The sequence below is a fragment of the Antennarius striatus genome, chromosome 11, assembly GCF_040054535.1.
Source record: "Antennarius striatus isolate MH-2024 chromosome 11, ASM4005453v1, whole genome shotgun sequence".
Classification (NCBI taxonomy): domain Eukaryota; kingdom Metazoa; phylum Chordata; class Actinopteri; order Lophiiformes; family Antennariidae; genus Antennarius; species Antennarius striatus.
This window is the reverse complement of record NC_090786.1, coordinates 17,921,508-17,944,850: the sequence shown is the minus strand read 5'-3', so window position 1 is coordinate 17,944,850 and position 23,343 is coordinate 17,921,508. Positions and strand designations below refer to the sequence as shown.

The following is a 23,343-nucleotide window of genomic DNA, read 5'->3' as shown; positions in this document are numbered from 1 at the left end:
ACGTTAGGAACTTAGTAAATCCGATGACCCGTGAATGCAACGCCATTGAGGCGGTGCCTCTATGTGACGTCAGAGCAGGCTGGGCTTACAGAGAGGCTGTAACTGGGAGCACACGGAGCGGCGCCATGCACTCTCCTCAGCCCGACAACTAACCAGAAAATATGCGTCCTGACGACATAACCTCCAACGTTCGACCGAGAACACACTGTGTCGTATAATGTCACTCACACAGCATGTAAAAGGGGAGTAAGTCGGGTAAAATGCCGAGGTAATAATTACTACTTTCCTCCGTTGCTCGGTGTAGCGTGGCAGAGCCAGTGGGTCGTTTCCAAAGTTGTCGGTTAGCAGGGCGCGTGCGATGGATCGGATTTAAAGGCGCAGCGCAACCCTCGAAGACCCAACATGGAGAAGCAGCAGAACGATCTCGATGAAGAGCGACAATATTGTGAACTTTGTGGTAAAATGGAGAACCTCCTCAGGTGTGGTAGGTGCCGAAGCTCCTTCTACTGCAGCAAGGAACACCAGAAACAGCACTGGAAGAAACACAAACTAAATTGTAAGGAGGCGGACAAGCAGAGGTTACCAAAACCGGAGCTCGAACCGACTTCACCCGCGGCGGACGACAAGGAACCGGAGAATCGCCAAGAAAACGCGAGCCCCGAGCAGACGGACGATGCATCTTTACCTCAGACCACGAATACAGAGGCAGCCGATGGTGACAATAGAGCAGAAGAGGACTGCTCGGCAGACACCGCCACACCTAATGGAAACACTAGCGCTTCTCCACGAAAACTTGCCATGGAATGCGTAGTCCCGTACATGAGGGAGCATGGCATCTGTGTGGTGGACAACTTTTTAGGAGAAGAAACGGGACTGGGTATTTTGGAGGATGTCAAAGCCCTGCATAAAACGGGCAAGTTCACAGACGGTCAGTTAGTCAGTCAAAAAGGCGACTCCACGAAAGACATCCGTGGCGACAAAATTACGTGGATAGATGGGGGTGAAGCCGGCTGTGAGAAGATCCACTTCCTAATGAGCTGCATGGACGACTTGATTAGACACTGTAACGGTAACCTGGGAAAGTACAAAATAAATGGAAGGACAAAAGTAAGTACTGCAGCATGTGGAAACACACAACACGTCAGTCAGATCATTTACAGTCAGGATCCACACATTTGGGTCTTCTGGATACCCAGCAGGCATGGTGAACACATAGAGGTAGTCTGTGATACATAACCTGTAGATTCGTTAAACAAATCAGTATGTCTACAAATTGTAAATTTGTATAAGAATTGCCAAAGGTTTAAGGAAGTGATGTCACTACACACGCAGTCTTTTGTGGGGTTTTTGCAAAAGTAAACAATAGCACAAGATAAAGTGGTCTGAAGGACAAACAGTTCGGCATGTGTCCAAGCTTAGAAACAGACAGAACCTGCACCTCAACAGACAAGTCATGTCTTTGTGTTGGGTGGATGACCTGAGGTAACTTTGACAATTGTTTTTCGATCAGGTTGAACGCCCCCACCTACTCCCACCCCCCGGGTCGATGTGAGCATTTCAGTCAACATTCACATTTTCAGTAAACTCAAAGTAAGCATACTTCAAGACTATTGAAGGAAAAGTGACGTAATAGGTCAAAATTTAATGTCTTTAGACCTATTCATGTAACTTGGACCTTTATTTCACCTCGTAATTCTGATTCTGTTGAAATAAAGTTGCATCACCAAGTTAGTTTTTCTATAAACAGAATTTGACACGTTGGTAGGACGACTGTACTTTGTCTGTTGGAGTGAAATGCTGCTGTACTGTGAACCATTGGAAATCATTGGTGACACCTTGGTGTGTCTGCAGTGGCCTCTTGAAAGAAGCCATCTTCATCAGTTAATATTAGTGTTTCACCATATTTTAAAGTGATACTCAAATATAATTAAGAAATCCATGACAATCGATAATCAATTATTGATCTGTTTTTTTCCAACTTCAAGTGTTATTAGTTTTTTATGTAATCTGATTACATGTCATCTAAATTACCGAACCGTGAATTATCACAATCATTTTGCATACTGTGGTGATGGAATTTATACATTGCTGCAACCCTTATTATGTAACTTCTACCTATTGCCTCAGTTAATGATCTAGCACAACAAAAACTCGGAATCCCAACTTCAGATGTAAATGTTCAGCTCAGCTATAGTGTAGAGTGTGTACTTGCAGCATGGCACGATGGCCCAGATAGCCACACACTCCATATGTTTATCTGGCAATGTAGTAGTGCTTGGCATGCGCTGCTGTTAAATGCAGACAGAACCAAGAACAACATCCACAATTAAAGCACATTATATTTCTGCTATTCATGGATCTTTCAGTGAAATACAGTAGTAACGGAATGGGTAGGAAGGACCTGCAGCCATACATGGCAGCCACCTGCTCCGTTACGAACTGCTGAATCGTCAGCAGAGAGAGCTTTTCCTTTTGACAGAATTCTGATGTTAAGAGGAAGACCTCTGGGCTTGTACTAGGAGGTAGTATGACTAAGCCACTGTGGCTCAGTGTAAAAGAATTGAGTAAGCCACAAAAAGCCACATTCTGTGTCCAAGACAGCGGATTGCTATAATGGCAAGTAAAACTTACAAGTAAACATTGAGTAATACCAAGAATCAAATTTATTAAAATCAAAGTAAGTTGAAATGTCTTCTAGTCCAAGTAAAACTTACAATTAAAAATTGAGTAATATTTTGAATTGAATGTATCTTCACATAGTAAATGCAAGTTTTCAATTGTTGGAGGGTGTAAAACCATGCTTGTCGTAAGGGGGTATGTGGGGGGGATTTTTTAGAAAATGGGGTTGTTTTCCTGCATTCTGGTGCATTCTGAGGGCAAAATCTTCTGTTCAGTTTCCCCTACAAAAATACATTCACTATGAGAAGATACAGTCATACAAAATATTACTCAATGTTTACTTGTAAATTTTGCTTAGACTAGAATACATTTTAACTTTGACTTAGACACCATTGGTATGCCTTAGTTTTGCTTTTGTTTTTTATTCGATAATGATTTTTCATTTCAATTTAAAAAGGCATATAAAATAGCAAGCGAGGTGAATACACATTTACATGCATCACTGATTATTCCTTCCAATCATAGAGACCAAATGTCTAAGACTACAAAAAAGTATTGATAATATCTTTCATTTACTTTCTGATCGGTCTGTCACCATTCCTACCCCCTCTCATTATTCATCATTTGTTGTTCAATTAGAATCGTAACACGAAATCTACTATAAAACACTCAATTTCCTTTTCTTTCAATCGATCGTCCTCGCCTTGTCATACACCAATTCGCGGGTTTAGCTTGTAAAAAAAGAATCCTGTTTTTTTTAGTGCTGTCAGGCGATTAAAAAAATTAATCTAATTACAGGATTTGTAATTAATCGCGTTTTAATCTCTCACCTGTTAAAGGCCCCCAAATAAAGAATTTGAATTCTAGGACATTACAAAATTGTAGTGCATGACTAATCAATAGAATGCACCAGGAAGAGAAGATTTGAAATCCACATTTTTATTGGTTAAGTGTGCTCTATAAATGAAATTCAAAAGGAAAAAGGCCAAGCACATCAGCCAGGTTCATTTCTCAAAAATGCTATATGAATACAGTTAAATAAAATAAGTAAAATTCAGAAATAAAATAAGGCTGAGTCTCAAATAATAAATAAGCAGACTCTCAATCAAGATGAATACTAAAACTGACTCAATACAGCAATTCAAAATGAATAGTATAACATGCCTCTAAATAAGGCAACTAAATAGCAAGATGCCAACAGGCTTTTCCTTTAAAAGGGTAAGGTTACTTTCAACTGTGTGTCCTTGACATGTTTTGCATTTAAATTATATGTTAGGCTGGAGCTGCTTCGGTGATATGAAAATTCTCTTTTACAAAAGGTACAAATATTATTATTATTATTATAATAATAATGATAATTATGCATTAATAATACTTGGTGATGGTAAGCTACGTGTGTAGCCACAGCTGCCCTGGGGCAGACTGATTGAGGTTTCTACAGCTCAGATTGGCAGAGAAGAATCACTGCGTTTTCATTGATAGTCCTGTCTTTGTTCTTTTTATAAATAAACTTTCCACCCAAAGATCCGAGTGGGCTTGCCCCGCTCTCCTGTGTCGCGTCTATCTCTGTTGTCAGTCACTCTGCTTTCGACTAGTGGGGCAGGTAGGAAGTGACGTCACGCAATGGACCAAATTTAAAATGCTTGCGGATTGACTTGCCACTCGCGATTAATTGCGTTAGTTTTTATAGCGCGTTAATTTGCAGCGTAATTAATGTAATTAACGTGTTAAAGTGACAGCCCTAGTTTTTTTTTTTTTATTGGGTGAGAGGCGGTCATGACACCAGTGCATATTTCATGATCGGGAGCGTTCGGATCACTTCGGCTATTTCCGTCGGCATGCGGAAATAGCAGCATGCTATTGTTTTCTTATGTTATCCTCCGGGATTAATAAAGTATATAAATATCTATCGGTCGGGGATTTTCGCGAGTCCAAAAAAGTTGTAAATTTTAGACTTTTTTCCTAAAAATAAGAATGCCACTGTGGCTACACAAGCCTGGGCTTGCGCTAGCCATTCGCCACTTCACCATAGGTGAAGTAAATACCAGATTGTCTACAAGATTTTTAGACTGTGTAGCCACAGTGGCGTTCTTATTTTTAAGGAAAAAAGGCTAAAACTTACAACTTTTTCGCTCGCTACTGCCGCTAGCTACTGCCACTAGCGAGCAGCGCTAGCACCGCTACTGCTAGCGCCGCTACTGCTAGCGCTGCTAGCGGGCGCCGCTAGCGGAAATAGCGCCGTTATTTTGATTTTATGTTCGATTTTTACAAGCTGAACCCGTGAATTGGTGTACGACAAGGCGAGGACGATCGATCAAAAGAATCCAGTGTTTTATAGTAGAGTTTGTGTTAAAATCCTCATTAATTAACAAATGGTGAAGCACTCCCCACAGACCGATCAGAAGGTACATGAAAGATATTATCAATACTTGTCTTAGACTTTTGTTCTCTATGACCGGCAGGAATAACCAGCGATGCATGTAAATGTGTATTCACTTCGCTTGCTATTTTTATTTATTGAAATGAAAAATCATGTTATTGAATTTTAAAAAAATAAAATAAAATAAACTGGCATACCAATGGTGTTGGTGGTGGTCAAAGTTAAAATGTGTTCTAGTCTCAGTAAAACTTACAAGTAAACATTGAGTAACATTTTGTATGACTATCTTCACAGAGTGAATGCAAGTTTTCAATTGTTGAATATCACATTCACACCTGCATAAAGTAGGATAGAAATACAGATAGTTCAGCTTGAACTGTTGACTTTAGTGTATTTTTGTAGGTAAACTGAACAGAAGATTTTGCCCTCAGAATGTACCAGAATGCAGGAAAACGACGCCATTTTCTAAAAAAAATTCCCGGGGGAGGCCCCCCAGACGCCCCCCACGACGAGCGTCGGTTGTCCGCGCGTTGCACCACTGTCTTGGCCACGCAGTGTGGCTTTTTGTGGCTTGCTCAATTCTTTTACACTGAGCCGCAGTGGCTTAGTCATACTAGCTCCTAGTGCAAGCCCAGCAAGCTAAAAACCTTGTAGCCATATGGAATTTACTTTGCCTATGGTGAAGTGGCGAATGGCTAGCGCAAGCCCAGGACATGCATGTTTCATGGTTAGCAATTTAGGGGAAAGGGAACTGGGCAGGATCTGTTACTGCAAGACAAGACAGGAATGTGATTCAGAGTGGTTCCTCTAAATAAGTGGGCTATTGGTCATTTTTAATTTTCGTCACTCTTCTCTCAATGAAGTTTTTAAAATCAGCCAGTGTCAGGTCAAAGGAATGCCAGCGTTTCGCTGATGCAGGTCTTCAACTGTGTAACTGGTAAATCTGCTTTTAACTATCTGTTTGCCATGACCTTGTGACGTGAGTCTTACCACAGAGAAGCAAAGATACTCTTTTATTTTTTAGCACAAGTCATTTTGTTCATCATACCTAGATAAAAATAATGAGGTCTTTAGAACAGCCCTGTGTTTACAATACACTGATTTTGGAATACTTCACAGTACTATGACTTATTTTTTGTGTGTTTGCCTGTCTAGTTTCTGTTTAATTTCTTTTATCAATTTTATATTTCATTTGGCCTGTGAATTCTGGACATTAGGAATGATGTGTTGGTTGACATGTCTTTATGAAGATGGCTTGAGCCACTGGTTTTATGTTTAAGCCTTTATCATGCTCTGTTATCTTGGTAGTCTTTGACATTTGAGGAAAAGAGCCTACATTGGATCGCAGCCTTTGGTGTCTCAGGGTACATTGTTTTCTGCACTGGCACAAAACTGCTTGTCACCCACTGTTATTTTTAATCTGTTCCTCCTGACCAGTTGAAGCATTTTTATATAAAGGAAACTGTTAGAAAATGGTTGTATTAATACAGTAAACCACTGACTCCGCAGAGCTTGACTTTCTCACCTACTGCCCTAGTTGTCTTGGCAAACTCTCCTGGACTGTGACCAGCGAAAACCAGCATGACTTGCATAAATAGAAGTATCAATGGCTCAAAGGCACAAAGCACAATGTAAGCGCAAAGTTCACATTGAGAAAGAAAGAGTAAAACGATTTTGCCCACATGTTATTTAATGTCATTGTGTTCATTTCCCCTTTTGACTCGATAACATTGTGGGACGTCACAGGCAACAGAATGTGATTTTGTTTCGTTGCAGCTCCAGCATGTTGAAGTGTCACTGATGCCGTTATGTCATTATTAGAGAACAGAAAGAGATTGCAGCAGATCATGATCTTCCTGTCATTGAGTTACTGACCTCTAATGAATGCTATCATGTCCCACAGTTAAAAGGTTACGAAGAAAAGCTGAATTTCAAACCTACAGTTAGTGTTCAAAGCTAATGTTTATAAATTTGTTGGTCATAAAATCTATTAACTGTTTCAAATGCTCATTTGTTTGTAACGCAGTACAGAATTAGCATTGAACTTGTTTACATGAGCATTTGGCCTCTAAAAAAAAGACACGATAGGATTGGGATGTTTCTTTTAGTTTGTGTACCTGTTGTTTATTACATTGTATAGTTGTTAACACCCATCTCCACCAGCTGCTGAGATTAATGCTCTGGCTGTCAAGAAAATCAGCCTAATTCCTTGTTTTAAAACAAAAATGTAGGACATAAGTACTTTTTTCATCAATTTGTTGAACTGTAAACAATAGTGTTTTTTTACATAGTGAATGAGGGGTACACTAGTAAAATGGTAGCTATGGAAGAGAAAAATTGATTTGGGGGCAGCAGTATCTCGGTTCAAGATCAGCATGGACCAAAAAGTAGCTTTAGATGTGCCAGTTCACCTCCTGAGCGCAGGTGTCCTTGAGCAAAGCACTAATCCCCACAGGCTGGGTACTATTTCTACTTACAGGCCGTGTGCGTGCGTGTGCGTGTGTGTGTGTGTGTGTGTGTGTGTGTGTGTGCTCTGACCTGTATATGTGTGGAATATGAAAGAGTGAAAACAGTCATTATTAAAGTATAGAAGGGAAAAAAAGATTTTCTGGAAACTGTTGCAGAATAACGTTGACTGTTGACATAAATCTTGAAGCTCTATACAATAGCTAAACGGGAGGAAGCCACGTGGTCATGTTCCTCTGGGTGTCGGCGCTGACGGTACATTATACTATGTGTGTGAGCTACTCATTCCTTCCACTAACAGTAGCAGCATGCCACCTCCTTCCTGCTTGTTGTTTCACCCATGTGCACTACATGAAATGAAATATTTCAGGGTTTTGTCGTGACAAAATCTCACCCATTATTCATGGTGGTATGTTGGATAACCTGCAGAGGTTTGAGTTTATCTTTCTCTCTGTGTTCATCACTGCGATGTAATGCAGGGTTTAACAAACCCTTTGCAAAAGGGCCAAATTTGATAAAGTGAAGATGCCCAGGAGCCAGTGAACTACTGGCTAACTACTTTTGACTTTTTATTTTATTTTACAATTACAGTGTATATAAAAATACACACTTATAAATTAGATTAGTCACATTTACCTCTTTTTTATTCCAATGGTAATGTAACAGAATAGAAGCCACACAGGCTGACATGAACAACTGTGAAAGAAGAAATTCATATCAGATGTCATTGAACACACTGCATAGAAAACTTAAAATTTCCATGAGTTTGACTGATATCTTTGCTTCATTAACATTTTGGATTAGAGTTACAGAAGTTACAAAGTGATCTTTTGAAGTTTAAAACACGTGAATTTTGCCCTGATCTTGTACAAGATCTTTCCAAGAGCAATAGTTTGGACATATTTCCTCGCAGCAAGGAGACAATCTAATATCATCGTTTTCAATTTAACATTTTGCGTCTTTTAAAAAGGTGTTGGGATTTGGGAGAAACAGGACAGGGGTCTGTGTTTCTTATATGTGTGTGTGTGTATATATTATATATAATAGCGGGAACCCATGGAAATTCCACGATAAAACAATATCAGACTTCCTACCAAACATGAAAAGAAATGTATTGGTATTATAAACCAAGCACCCCTATCACAGAGTTCTCCCACCAGCAGCCAGCTCTTCCCGGTCTGACCAAGAACTGGCGTCGGCGTGTTTGGTGAGGAACGTGAATGAATGAATGAATAAATATATAAACTTTATGACTCATAAAAGAAACAGACAAACAAATATCCAACTGTCGAGCATGGTTATCAATGCTTTGAGCTGTTATACATCAGAGAATAGCAGGTTTTAACTCCGTCCATTCTGTGTGTACATGTACACATGGGTCACACACAATAACGTCACAGCGGTTTTCATCGCAGGGAGACTCCCTCCGGATAGAAAAAGTTTTGGTTACAGCGTCCACACGACAATGCAGACCTGGCATTTTCAAAAAACTTCTCTTTGGCCACCATTTTCGTCCCGGATAACCGCATTGTCAAGTCTCGCTGGCTGATGCCTTATGCCATAGTGTTCACGTGATTCCTTCTAGCAGATGGGCTGTGATTGTTTGGGCGGTAGTGGGTGGAGTAACAATGTGACACCGCAAGGTTTTCAAGTGAGCTTATTCAAATATATAGGTGGGGAGATGTCTAAGTTTTTGACAATGGAACGTCCGACCAATTTCCCAAAAGTACACCGCAGCAACTTTACACACTCTCCTTTACATGTTAAAGGTACATCCCACCAAATGATTTGGTCAACACAAGGTCAGTTTTGTCTAATTGTGTGGGAATATAATTGTTTGATGGAGCAGTGATGTTAAGGTTCATTGTGATGAACTGGTCCTAAACCTAACTGCAGTTCTGTGGAATGGTCACTCCAGATAGATTATTACATGGCTGATTGATTGATTCCAGAGGGAATAGCATCTAAACTGTTGAAGATCATCAAAGAAATGTTCCTAAAGCTGTGCAGCTCATCCAACTGAAGTTTGTATGAGAAAAGAACATTTGTTTGTGAGTGTTGTAGTCAAGTATTACTAGTGTGTGGAATGCCATGGCAACCAGCTCCAGAATTCAACTGTTCTATGGCGTGCTGGATGAGCATCCCTGTGCTTGGTGATGTGGGACGAGATGGCAGAAGAGTTTGTGACTCAGGTGATTGAGCTTTTTGATTAATTTGTTGTCTTTCTTCTCGCATTGATGGAACGTGCCATTCTGGGTGCTGATGCAGCTCAAGTTGAGCACCTTTGGAAGCAGCAGAGTCATTTTAGTCCACGTTGATGTCAACCCTTAGGAACTCATGTGGAATTGTCTACCACAGTAGACTCATTCATTTGACCCATTCATTTTTTCAATTCCCTCTTGAGTTTGTTTTTTTTTTTTTTTTGTTTAATTCATGGTTTTGGAGGAAAGTTCTCTTTTCTACTGACAATAAAGTAGAGGTTGTTGACCAGGAATGCAGTTCAGTTGGCATACAATTACAAAACATGTAGACCAGGGCTGTCAAAGTCAAATACATGGAGGGCCAAAAAAACAAATTTGCTACAAGCCGAGTGCCAGATTGGTTCAATGTTTATTAAAACATATTGAAATGAACATAGCCTATTGAACCAAGAGCTAACACAGTGCGTATTATTTAATGTTTAAATATATCAACATTTTTGTATGTCTGTCACTAACTTCAAGGGGAAACCCTTTCAACAGGCAAACAAAAAAAAGTAAATGTCCTTCAAAAACAAAATTTTCCTTAATATCAAGATAAATGCATACATGAAATTGCATGCATTATGAATTCATTTCAATTTAAAAAGGAATATAAAATATCAAGAGAGATGAATACACATTTACATACATCGCTTGTTATTCCTGCAGGTCATAGGGAACAAAAGTCTAAGACTACAAACAAGTATTGATAATCTTTCATTTACCTTCTGATCGGTCTCTCACCACTCCTATCCCCTCTCAGCATTCACCATTTGTTTATTAATGAGGACTTTAACACAAACTCTACTATAAAACACTGGATTCTTTTGATTTATCGTACTCGCCTTGTCTTACACCAATTCACGGTTTCAGCTTGTAAAAAAATATTATTTTTTCATTGGATGAGGGGAGGTCATGACCTGAGTGCATATTTAATGATCGGGAGTGTTCTGGTCACTTTGGCTATTTCCGTCGGCATGCTTTGGCTCAATTCCGTCGGCATGCGGCAATAGCGGCACTATTTTCGCTAGCGCTGCTCACTAGCGGAAATAGCGAGCGCCGCTAGCGAGCGAAAAAATTGTAAGTTTTAGCCTTTTTTCCATAAAAATAAGAACGCCACTGTCAATAACCTTGTAGCCAATCTGGAATTTAGTTCGCCTATGGCGAAGTGGCGAATGGCTAGCGCAAGCCCAGACGTTCAGGTACGCTCGGCTTCTTTCGGTTTACACCGTAAACTGCACTGTATACTGTTTACCATAAATAAAAAAAGGGTAGAAATAGACAGTGTTTTATTTTAATAAAGGATATCCTATCGAACTTTGAACATGAATGCGCTACGGAGGAAGCATCCTGGGCATTCGAGTTCACTCGGCTCCCGAGTGAGTCGCGTTCAGGTACGCTCGGCTTCTTTCGGTTTGGTCGAGAGCCGAATTTTGGTCGAGTTCAGAGACGTAAAATTCTCTGATTTTCTGGTCGAAAACCAATTTGGTTGAGAACAGAAGCGTTCGAAAACGTTCGAAAATAAAAAAATCAACTCAGTTGTATCCTTTCTTATCTGCAATTTTCCCTGAGTCCATTCAACTGAAATACAGTGCGCCCTCGTGCGTTTGTGAATCAACGCTCGCGACTTGACCTCATCGCGTATTTTTGGTAGGCAGTGACGTGATACCGTATGCACATTCTATTGGCTGGCTGCATCCGGAAGTGTACTCTGTTCTGTGAGACACAAATGTGCTTTAAATAGTTGATAAGAGTATGGAAAAAGGTCATACAAATAGGTGGTTTAATATCAGTTTGGGGAGGGCTCATAAATGTGTAAATTACGGTATCTTCTTCTTCTCCTTTCGGCTTTTCCCGTCAGGGGTCACCACAGCAAATCAGTTGTCTCCATTTAACCCTGTCTTCTGCATCCTCTTCTCTCACACCAACTACCTTCATGTTCTCTTTCACTGTATCCATAAACCTCCTCCTTAAATTATGATAAATAATAAGGTAAATAATTTGTCGCTCTATCGCGGAATTCGTTAATAGTGTGTGGTTCCTTGTTCCTAATGCGTATTAACTGCTAGGAATGAGGTCCTGCTCTGTGCGGAGTTCATATGCTCTCCCCGTAGCTGCGTGGGTTCTCCCCGGGTTCTACAGCTTCTTCCTACCCCCAAAAGCATGCGCTACAGGTTGATTGGCCGGTCCCAAATTGACCGTAGGAGTGAATGTGTGTGTAAGTGATTGTTTGTCTCTATGTGGCTCCGCGGTACACTGGCGTCATGCCCGGAGTGTCCCCCGCCTCACGCCCTGAGACTGCCGGGATAGGCACCGGCTCCCCTGCAACCTGCATAAGCGGATTAAGCGGGTTAAGAAAATGACTGACTGACTGAATGAGGGCACACTGTAAATATAAATAAATACAAAAATCTATGGCACACAGACAAAACAATACTGTACTTCCTTCAGAGAGACATCACGTCTTGTAGAAACAAATGTAAAAATTTAACTGAATTCAAAACTGAAAATACATTACTGCTCTGTGATGATCACTTGTCAGAGGCTGACCCTGATATTTGATGGTGTGTCATCGTTTATACAAGTTCATCAATTTTTGGGGTCTGGCTCTGAGCTGAGGAAACCCTCAGGATTGAGTGAAGGTGTTTATCAGTCAGATGGCTCCTGTGTGATGTTTTGTTCTGACGCAGCATGGATGTGCAGCTGGGGCATTGTATTGGAGAAGAAACGTGCAAACTCAGCAGAAGACACACAGGTTTACCTTTTACCTCTTTGAACATGTACTCTGACTCCCACCTGGCTTGAAACCCTCTGCTCCTAGTGTCCATCTTTCTTTTAGCCATTTTTTAAGGAGGGGAGTAGCTACATGCAACCTCTGTTCTGACTGCTGATAAACAATAAAACCAAAGCCCGCTTGCTGCGCTGCAGTGACTTCTGTTACTTTTGGATTGTGGGGAATGTGGTTTAGGTGCGTGCTAAACACCAGCAGCATGGCCCCGCTGGCCGGTTCTAATAGTAATTAAGAATCATTCGGCGGGCCATAAATAATTTCTCACGGGCCAGATCTCGCCCGTGGGTCTTGACTTTGACATATGTGATGAAGACCATTCAACCCTAACGGGCTTATTCAATATATAGTCATTGTTTGTCTGTGTGAAAAAATTGTCAAGAAGTGGACTGAATGTTTCCTTGAAATGGCGTCATGTAGAATGTGCTGTTAAACTCGAGCCAGGTCAACAACCACATATGACCCACAGAGGTCAGATTGCTTGGTGCCATTGAAACATGTCATGTCCTGACTGAACTAGTTGTACATTTACTAGAGCATCTTTTAAAAAATAAAGCTGTGGTTTTATGTTGTCCAACATGTTGTTCTTGGCTGAACTTGTCACACACATCCAGTTTTACTTTTATTTTTTGAAATTTGAGTTACACTTGTCTTCACCCACGCAATGCCTTAATGCAAAGCTAGCATGTGACGATTTGTCTGTTCCACACAGAGGATTCCTCTGTGTATAATCTTCCTCTGATGTAGAGGGGTTAATTCAAATACACTCTTCAGTTACTGATTTATTGAATTGTTGTAGACAACACACCGAAAACACTACGTTATAGAGAAGATTGCTTTGGTTTTGTAATCAACTGTTTTTGTCTGTGAACTGCAGTAAGTACTGGCTAACATGGAAAGACACTGATCCATCGGTATAAAACATCAACACTATGGACAACAAAATGGCTCTTTAATGTTTGAGTTGGCTGTTGTGTTTCTGGAACTCACCTAACTTAAGTGAAGTTTTCCGTTCATGTGGGATGACTGAAGGCCTCAGTGGCGTCGTTGGGTGATCTCTAATTCTCTCCCGTTCAGTCTTTGCCAATAAATGGCATTCGGCATCCGCTTGTGGCATGTAAATTAACGGCATGGCGAGCAGCATCGACATCCAAATGAGGATCGATATGAAACAATAATTGGCGGAAATGAAGCGAAGCTTAATTAGGGATGAAGGTCAAAGTTAAAGGTGACAAGGAGGAAAACTATCGTGCAGCGTAGGAGTTAAGAGGCTGGGCTGGAGAACGTTCTCTGTTCATTTAGACTGGGATGAATTTAATCAGCGATAAACATCCATGTTCATATTAAGTAGTCAAACTCACCTCGAGTTTTTTATCCACATTTTAAAATACAGAGAAGCCCTAATTTTCATATGAACTTTAGCTTGAAGGTATCTCTGGCTCTGTGACCGAAGGGGATGTCTTTCCTGTTGTGCTTGACTGTGACTGAACCTTTTGATTGTGTGTTTGACACATTCAAAAGGTTCAATTATCGACAGAAAATTTGTTAATGGTAAGGGAGTTGGACCAAAGCCAGACTTTCAGATTCATGTTCAGTTTCAGATTTGTTTTGGTATAAGCCCAACCCAGTATTCTCACAGATGAAGCTGCGCAGGAGTTTCCTGCTGCATGTGAAGTTTCTCCTAAACAGTGCAAGAAAAATGAAGGTAAAAGTCCCAACTGCTGTTTCAGGCTATCTGCACAGCGCAAAGCTGTCTCACCTTCAGTGCTCAGGAAATCTAGACTCCGACACTGCTCCTTGCAGAGGCTGTTTACCCACCTCCTGTCTTGCAGCGTGAGCCGAGCAGTTGAGGCGGGAGGGTTGACATAGCAGAGGATCAGCCAACCTTCCTCACGATCTGCACGTAGCACAACCATTAAAACACTGCTCTGGCTGGAGGGAGGCCAAGAGTCAAAGTTTACAGTAGTTCACTCCTCTCCTCTCCTCCAGTCTTGCCCTTTGATTTCTCCTCCCCATTCTCAATTCTTCTCTCGTCCACACATATGCACACACAAGAATGTCTAATTTGCTGCATTTCACTGACAGGAAGCCCTTTGTCTGTTTTCGGCCCCTCACCCACTTTGAATCTCAAGGGCCTTTTCTTTTGAGACCCACCCTTTTTTAAGAATCGATTAAGTGGTTTGACTGGTCATGCAGGCAAGACTCCGCCACCACTTGTCTTCATGTTGGGTCTGTTTTGTTTTTTGTCTTTGACAGCCTTGATATTGTGCGTTCCTGCGATAACCTGCAACACGAGATGTGCACGCACTGCGCACTGATGCAGACAACTGGTCAGAGGTGCAGGAAAAAAAGATTTTGACGGATGTGCAATCTTTATTATTTATACTTCATTATGGGGTTTTTTCCCTTAAGATTTGCACATGCAGACTGAATGTCATTCATTACATAGCACAATAAACCTCATTCTTAGAGCCCTAAACCTCATTCTATTTGCACTAACATGCATATACAGGGCTGGCTCCTCTGAAGCATCAGAAGTTCTTTGAAAGAGCAGCTCTTATCACTCGTCTCTGATCAGTTGTCTATTTACTGTTAAAACCCTACAGAAACCAACATCATATTGGAGCCCGAGCAAACAGATGAGTTCAGTTACTGTGAGCGTTAATAATAATGTTGCTTTGGTTTAAGTGTGTTGGAGACTTGTGTTTTGTGGTATTGTTGTTCAGACATGGCATGTGAAGTCTGAATCTGCCTTCTGCTTGGTGCACTTCTTTTGTTTGCCTCAGGTCTACCTTCAAGTCAGCTAATGGCAGTTACATGTGTTGTAAGTCTTGGTGGTAATTTGTAGACCCTTACATAGAACCTGTATAGGTCTTATATGTTCTAAATGATAAGCAGCTAAGCAGCTGATTTCAGAAGAGCTGACATCTTTCTTTCGTGGAATTCTCATTTCCAAAGACAACTATTCTCCTCGGCCCTGTCGGCTGGGTGCTAGTCACCGTGTGTGTGTCTGGTTCCACCGGACCTTTCTCAGCTGTACAAGTGTGTTTGGCTTCTGTTTACACCAGCACATTTACAGGAGATTACAAGGGTTCACTGCCAACACCCAAGCAGATCATGCAATTCTAAACACAGCAGGAAAAGGCGAGAGGAAGTTGACAAGCAGCGTGATAGCTCTGGTTTATTTCCTCACAAGTTTCTAGTTTATGATGAGGCAGCGGGGCTGTAAGCAGCCACTGACCCATCAGTTTTGGTGTGAGTGAGGCAACGGTGCTGTGACCTGGTTCTACTGCATTCACATCCAAATATCCCCCCAAAAATTAAAATGAAACCACACACCCACAATACAGACTGCCTCCACAGACAGACGGATCCACATCTGCCAATGCATGATACCACTGCACACAAATTAATGCTACCTTGATTGATTGGGTTGTTTAACAGGGACACAGCAGAATTTTCTTTGAAAAGCAATGTCAGGGAAAGACTTTTCTTCTGAATCATCTCTTACAACACACCAGAGGTGTGTGGCACTTCCGTCTACCTGGTTTGCCTTATTTCTTAGCATTTTCCTGTTTGAATGTTTCTGATTTCAGGATGGCTAATATTAAATATTGATGACCTGGGAATGAAAGCTCTCTGTCTCGCCAACTGAACCAACAAATTCTATATATTATACATTTCATGGGTAAACTGAAGGTTTAGACATGGCGTACATCTAGGTTTTTGTCACAGCCTCTCTGTTTTTACTAATCATGCTTTCTCATCTTGCTATCTTCAGGCAATGGTGGCATGTTACCCTGGAAATGGGACAGGATACGTGCGCCATGTAGACAACCCCAATGGCGATGGACGATGTGTCACGTGCATTTATTACCTTAATAAAGACTGGACTGCTAAGGTACGTGAGAGATGAGAGTAGCAGGTGTTTTTCATTCATGTGAAACGGTTTGAATTTGACATTTATGAACTGTTTATAAACTAACATTCCCTTTCATTTGCATGAGATTACCAACATCTTGCACCAAAACAAACAAGCACTTCATTCGCTCCAAAACATTGGAAAGATAAATCATGCATACCTGTTCTAAAGCCAGGCATTTTAACGCCATGTAAATTTTAAACTGATTTCAAATCTTGCATTTTTTAATAATGAATGAGAGCCTACCTTTTTAATCAATAGTGTGTTTAGTTAAACTGAAAGAGTAAATTAGCGGTGCTTCAATTGGTGTTTAGGATACTTGGCCACACTGAGACCACCTGACCTAAAGCAATGAATATTAAGCAAGAAACAGTTCTGGTGCTGTTTGACCTTCTTTTGATATGATGGACCACTAGTGCTTTTTTGGTTGGGTATGATGAGGTAGGAACAATTACCAGGTATATGAATTCATATCAGATGAATGTAAAGTTTGCAATAAATGTATGAATTCGTGGTATGTATTTTTGGTAAACGGTAATTTTTCCACTGAAATTAGAAATGATGAGTGGACTAATGGCCAGATGATTAGACGCATCTGTCATGGAGGTGTGGACCAGAAGCTTTATTATTGAGACTCCCAGGTGAAACGAGGAGAGAGGAACAAACCAGGTATCATGTAGCGCCACGGGAGAAACCTGAACTTTTGTTCGGTCTCACCAGTAACTTTTGTGTTCCTGGCCAGGACAGTGGATTTTCTGTTGACAACATTTTTGAGGATTATAAGTTTTTTTGTTATTCGTTTTTCCCCACGGATGAACTATCCAGAGATGCGACCATCAGTTGCGTCTCGGAGTGTGGACGTCGTTGTGCGCAGCCGTTGCAGCATAAACTAATTTGAGGGCTGTTTGGGGATTGTAATCTTGTTGAAGAAGAGGAGAATATTGTTTTTGAATTAATTTTGTTTGAATGTTCTAAAATACATTGCGCCGAGAGCGTGTAACGCAGGTGGTGTTTAATATTATTTCCATTGCATCCTTATTTAAGAATTTTGCTTTCATCCAACAAAAGAACCCCTTGTGTGTATTAACGTGACGTCCAAGGTTGAGTTGTTATAGTGATCACCACAAAATCTTAACGTACCAGGTAGTTCTATATCAGTCATTTAACTTTAAATCATGCATTTTAAATCATGCATCATGCATTGCTAAAATTCTGAAATTATCCCTTGAGTAATGTGAGAGTTCCTCAGTTGAAACAACTGAAACACAACAATGTCAGTTCACAGTTCAAATGTTTGATCTTTGTATTCCGTTTCCGCTACTCTATTTCCAGTAACGGAGTAGTTCCTGTGAGTCTCCATGCTGCTTCACACCTCATCAGAGCAGTTTGTGGTAGAGATTTCATGTCATTGAGTGCTTTCCTGCCACTGTCTCCATTTATAATCCCATGAAAGCATAGCGCTGCTTATCCCACACTAGCTACCCATAGGTGAAGAGTGCCACCAAGCTTCCTCCCTCAGTGGGTTCAGGGTTGGGCGGAAGACAAAACTGTGACTACAGTTGTTTGCTGAACAAGTACTGTTCACACAGATCATTACAAGGCATTCTGGTTGTTGATGATCTCGGGGCATTTTTGAGTATTATGTATTTATGAGGGAATATTTATAGCATTAGAACATACCTTTTGTCGAGTAGTTAATATTTATGTTGATGTTAGTTTGAATGTTTTTACCTTAATGGATAATTAGGGTGGCAGTAGGTCAGTCTCAGCTTGGGAATGGGAAGGTGGCCAGTTCAATCCCAGCGTGGACCACAGTAATGGAGTGTGGTCTGGTGTCAGAGGAGTTAATTCACCTCCAGGGCACTGCCGAGGTGCCCCTGAGCAAGGCATTAGACTCCAGAATCTACTTCCATGGCACTGCCAGGTGTGTATATTTACACTCCAGTGTATTTCCTGAAGTATAAGAAGAATTTCCCCTCTGAGGATTAACAAAGTGTAATAAAATCTAAAAAATGGAACACCTACTAGACAAAATTGACTCTTCCGATGGGATCAACCAAAAATGTCTCCTGGATTCAGTGATGCAGAACACTTTAGGTGAAATTCGCTGCTCTTAAAAAAGTAACAATTTCGATTTTTTTTTCTTTTAACTATCAAATTGATAATTAGCTAAGTGATCACGAAGCCTGTGGTGGGATTTCATTGTCAATGAATCACTGGGGTCACTATTTATTGGGTCATTGCTCTTAGGTGCAGCAACATAGTGAAGAAACTGAGCTTCTTTGGTGGAAAATTTTATACTCTAAAGACCAACCTCTAGAATGTAGAATATGATGGGGTATCCTACTGAATATCTCTGTCACTTCACCCAACATCAAAACAAAACTAAGTTAAATCTATAGAAAATAGAAAGAGGAACGTGACAATAAATATTTTCTACAAACCTACAGATTTTTATTTGAAGTGACCTCAGTACGAAAGCAGAGCTGTTCCTCTGCTGTTAATGGTGGCTGACTTACCAGAGTAAGCACAATAACTGCCACGGACAAAGGATATCAATATCAGAGTTCAAACAAACTTTTCTGATAATGTCAGGCATGTGTACAGATGCTAGAAAGTGTAGGCCACACTGTCAATGCTTTAAGTGCTTCAGAGGTAAATGTTGTTCAGCATGTTATGAAGTAACTCACTTCTTACATCTGAGATGGATAAAATGGGTCCAGCACAGCAGAGTAGCAACGCACTTAAAACGGAAAGCATTGACTGTAATGTTAAAAGAAGAATCTTCCGCTTCATTACAGGACTTGAAAATAGACACCAGACTGTGTTCCAGACTTCCTCACATACCTGACCTCCAGGCCTCTCTATGAAAATGAGGTCATTACAGGGAACTGTATGGCTGACTGGCAACCTTCTGTTGTGGGAGGGTGGATGAAATATCATAGAGTTGATCAGTGCTTCGATTGTAAAGTCCAACGTCTTTTACAAACATACTAATCAGTAGGTTTGTAAAAACCTACTGATTTGTAGGTTTTGTACAAATCTACAAATCAGCTGACACACATTTACAATCATACGCTAGACTGCTCCATGATTTCTGTTATGTTCGAGCAGGTGAATTGCACAAGTGGAGCATCCTTGAACATGTGAGTAATTCTACTTTGCTCTCTTATTGGCTGTTCATTAGACATGTGATAGAGCAGTCTTTTATAGAAAGTGGTTGCCTGGCTACCGTGGCTCCATGTCAGAATGACATGTTCAGTAATTACTTATCATTCTATTCTATAGAGTCCTGAAATCAAAGAAATCAGGCCTATTATAAAAATATTTCTATGCTTGACAATCAGTCTAATTTTGTGTTATACTTTGTGGATTCTCAAAAAAAATCATGGATTTTAATGGAGATTTGAGATTCAAAGGTTGATTAACATAATGTCAACTCGGGATTCCAGGTGGAACATATCACCCTTGGACAGAATAGAAACACATTTGAAACAGTTGCAAGGAAAAACCATTACACTTGGGATCTGGATAAAAGGCTGCAGTCAGGAAACGTTTTCTATTTTATCTGGGGTTTTGGACTGTTTTGTCGTACAGTTGTAAATGACTGGATGGATTACGTTGAAACTTGGTGGAAGAGTGAGGAGTATATGAGGAAAGAAGTTATTGATTTGATAAACGTCAAAGTAGGTGATTCCTAATTCTAGGGGTAGACTTTCATTGGTATGGAGTCTTATTTTGGGTGACTACCTCTGTGGACGTGACAGGGTGGAGAAATTGAGCAGTCTTGATGGAGGTTTGCAAGTACTGTGCTGGGCTTGCACTAGGAGGTAGTATGACTAAGCCACTGTGTCTAAGCCACAAAAAGCCACATTCTGTGTCCAAGACAGCGGCTTGCTATAATAGCAAGTAAAACTTACAAGCAAACATTGAGTAATACCCTAAGTGTCTAAGTCAAAGTTAAAATGTCTTCTGGTCTAAAAGGAATTACAATTAAACATTGAGTAATATTTTGAATTGACTGTATCTTCACATAGTGAAGATACAGCCGGGCTCAGCCCGAAAAGGCAACGTGGATTCTTCCCACCCCTGTGGACCCACCACCCGCAGGGCAGACCGATGGGGTCGGGTGCGCTGCCATATGGGTGGCAGTGACGACAGGGGGTCACGACGGACCAGACCCGGGCAGCAGAAGCTGGCTTTTGGGACGTGGAATGTCACCTCACTGGCGAGGAAGGAGCTTGTGTTGGAGGTGGAGCGTTACCAGTTGGATCTGGTGGGGCTTACCTCCACGCATAGCCTCGGTTCTGGATCCAAACTCCTGGATAGGGGTTGGACCTTGTTTTACTCCGGAGTTGCGTCAGGCGTGAGGCGCAGGGCGGGTGTGGGGATACTCAGAAGCCCCCGGCTGAGCGCCGCTGTGTTGGAGCTACCCCGGTGGATGAGAGGGTCGCTTCCCTACGTCTTAAGCTGTGGGGGGGGGGGGGGGGCTCTGACTGTTATTTGTGCATATGCACCAAATATTAGTTCAGAGTATTCGGCCTTCTTGGGGTCCCCAAATGGGGTCCTTGAAGGGATCTCTGCTGGGGACTCCATTGTTCTCCTGGGGGACTTCAATGCACACGTCGGCAATGATGGAGACACTTGGAGGGGTGTGATTGGGAGGAATGGCTTCCCTGATCTAATCCCGAGTGGTGTTATGTTGTTGGAGTTCTGTGTTAGTCACGGATTGTTCATAACTAACACCATATTCGAACACAAGGATGGTCATAAGTGTACCTGGTAGCAGAGCACCCTGGGTCGGAAGTCAATGATTGATCTTGTGATCATATCATCTGACCTTCGACCGTGTGTTTTGGACACTCAAGTGAAGAGAGGGGCAGAGCTGTCAACTGATCACCACCTGGTGGTGAGTTGGGTCCGTTGGCGGAGGAAACCTTTGGATAGACCTGGTAAGCCCAAACGAGTAGTGCGGGTGAACTGGGAACGTCTGGAGGAGGATTCAGTCCATGAGGCCTTCAATTCACACCTCCAAAGGAGCTTCTCGTGCATCCCTGTGGAGGCTGGGGGCATTGAACCTGAATGGTTGATGTTCAAAGCTTCCATTACTGCAGCTGAGAGCTGTGGTCTCAAGGTCTTGGGTTCCTCAAGGGGCGGTAACCCTCGAACACCGTGGTGGACCTCGGTGGTCAGGGAAGCCGTCCAACTGAAGAAGGGGGCCTTCAGGGGCATGTTGTCCCTGGGGACTCCTGAAGCAGTTGCAGGGTACCGACAGGCCAAAAGGACTGCAGCCTCGGCTGTGATGGAGGCAAAACAGAGGATGTGGGAAGAATTCGGAGAGGGCATGGAGAAGGACTATCAGACGGCACCAAAGTTGTTCTGGAGGACTGTCCGACACCTCAGGAGGGGGAAACGGGGGACCATCCAAGCTGTATACAGCAAAGATGGGACACTGTTGACTTCAACTGAGGAGGTTGTCGGTCGGTGGAAGGAACACTTTGAGGAACTCCTGAATCCAACTACCCCAACTGATCCGTCCTCTGTTGAAGAGGCAGAGCTGGAGGATTATGGGGGATCAGAGTCAATCTCTCGAGGCGAAGTCACTGAGGTAGTTAAACAACTTCACGGTGGCAAAGCCCCGGGTGTTGATGAGATTCGCCTGGAAATGCTGGAGGCTCTGGGTGTTGAGGGGCTGTCGTAGATGACACGCCTCTTTAACATTGTGTGGAAGTCTGGGACAGTGCCAAAAGAGTGGCAGACTGGGGTGGTGGTTCCTCTTTTTAAAAAGGGGGACCAGAGGGTGTGTGCCAACTACAGGGGCATCACACTCCTCAGCCTCCCTGGGAAAGTTTACTCTCAGGTGCTGGAAAGGAGGGTCCGGCCTATTGTCGAGCCTCAGATTGTGGAGGAACAATGTTGGTTCCGTCCTGGTCGTGGAACAACGGACCAGCTTTTTACTCTCACAGGGATCCTAGAGGGGGCTTGGGAGTATGCCCATCCAGTCTACATGTGTTTTGTGGACTTGGAGAAGGCGTATGATCGAGTCCCCAGGGATATACTGTGGGAAGTACTGCGGGAGCATGGGGTGAGGGGGCCTTTCCTCAGGGCCATCCAATCCCTGTATGCCCAAAGTGAGAGTTGCATTCGGGTTCTCGGCAGTAAATCGAACTTGTTCCGAGTAGCTGTTGGCCTTCGCCAGGGCTGCGCTTTATCACCAGTTCTGTTAGTGATTTTCATGGACAGGATATCAAGGCGTAGTCGTGGTGAGGAGGCTTTACAGTTTGGTGGCCTGAGGATTGCATCGCTGCTTTTTGCAGATGATGTGGTCATGTTTGCGTCATCAGCCTGTGACCTGCAGCGCTCACTGGTCCGGTTTGCAGCCGAGTGTGAAGCGGCGGGGAGGAGGATTAGCACCTCCAAATCTGAGGCCATGGCCCTCAGCAGGAAACCGGTGGACTGCCTTCTCCAAGTGGGGAATGAGGTCCTTCCACAAGTGAAGGAGTTTAAGTATCTTGGGGTCCTGTTCACGAGTGAGGGAACAGTGGAGCGTGAGATTGGACGGAGAATTGGGGCAGCAGGAGCGGTATTGCAGTCACTTTACCGCACTGTTGTCACAAAGAGGGAGCTAAGCTGAGAGGCAAAGCTCTCCATCTACCGTTCAATCTTCGTTCCTACCCTCACCTATGGTCATGAGCGATGGGTCATGACCGAAAGAACGAGATCGCAGATACAAGCGGCTGAAATGGGCTTTCTCAGAGGATAGCTGCTGTCTCCCTTAGAGATAAGGTGAGAAACACTGCTGTTCGCAAGGGGCTCAGAGTACAGTCGCTGCTCCTTCGCGTGGAAAGGAGTCAGTTGAGGTGGTTTGGGCATCTGGTGCGGATGCCTCCGGGACGCATCCCCAGCACGTCCAGCTGGGAGGAGACCT

At 42.4% G+C, this 23,343-nt stretch overlaps 1 protein-coding gene across 2 annotated transcripts in view; it reads left to right on the top strand.

Moving 5' to 3' along the window:
• The first annotated feature begins 39 nt into the window (after positions 1 to 39).
• Positions 40 to 23,343, top strand: part of egln1a (egl-9 family hypoxia-inducible factor 1a) — a 31,451-nt gene continuing 8,147 nt past the window's right edge. The window contains exons 1-2 of one of the 2 annotated variants that reach the window (XM_068326874.1): positions 67 to 1,107; positions 16,275 to 16,394. In XM_068326874.1, coding sequence (XP_068182975.1) covers positions 403 to 1,107; positions 16,275 to 16,394 — 825 coding nt within the window. In that variant the 5' untranslated portion in view covers positions 67 to 402. Of the gene's footprint in view, positions 1,108 to 16,274; positions 16,395 to 23,343 lie in introns of both variants that reach the window. The other variant, XM_068326875.1, reaches the window with a different exon arrangement.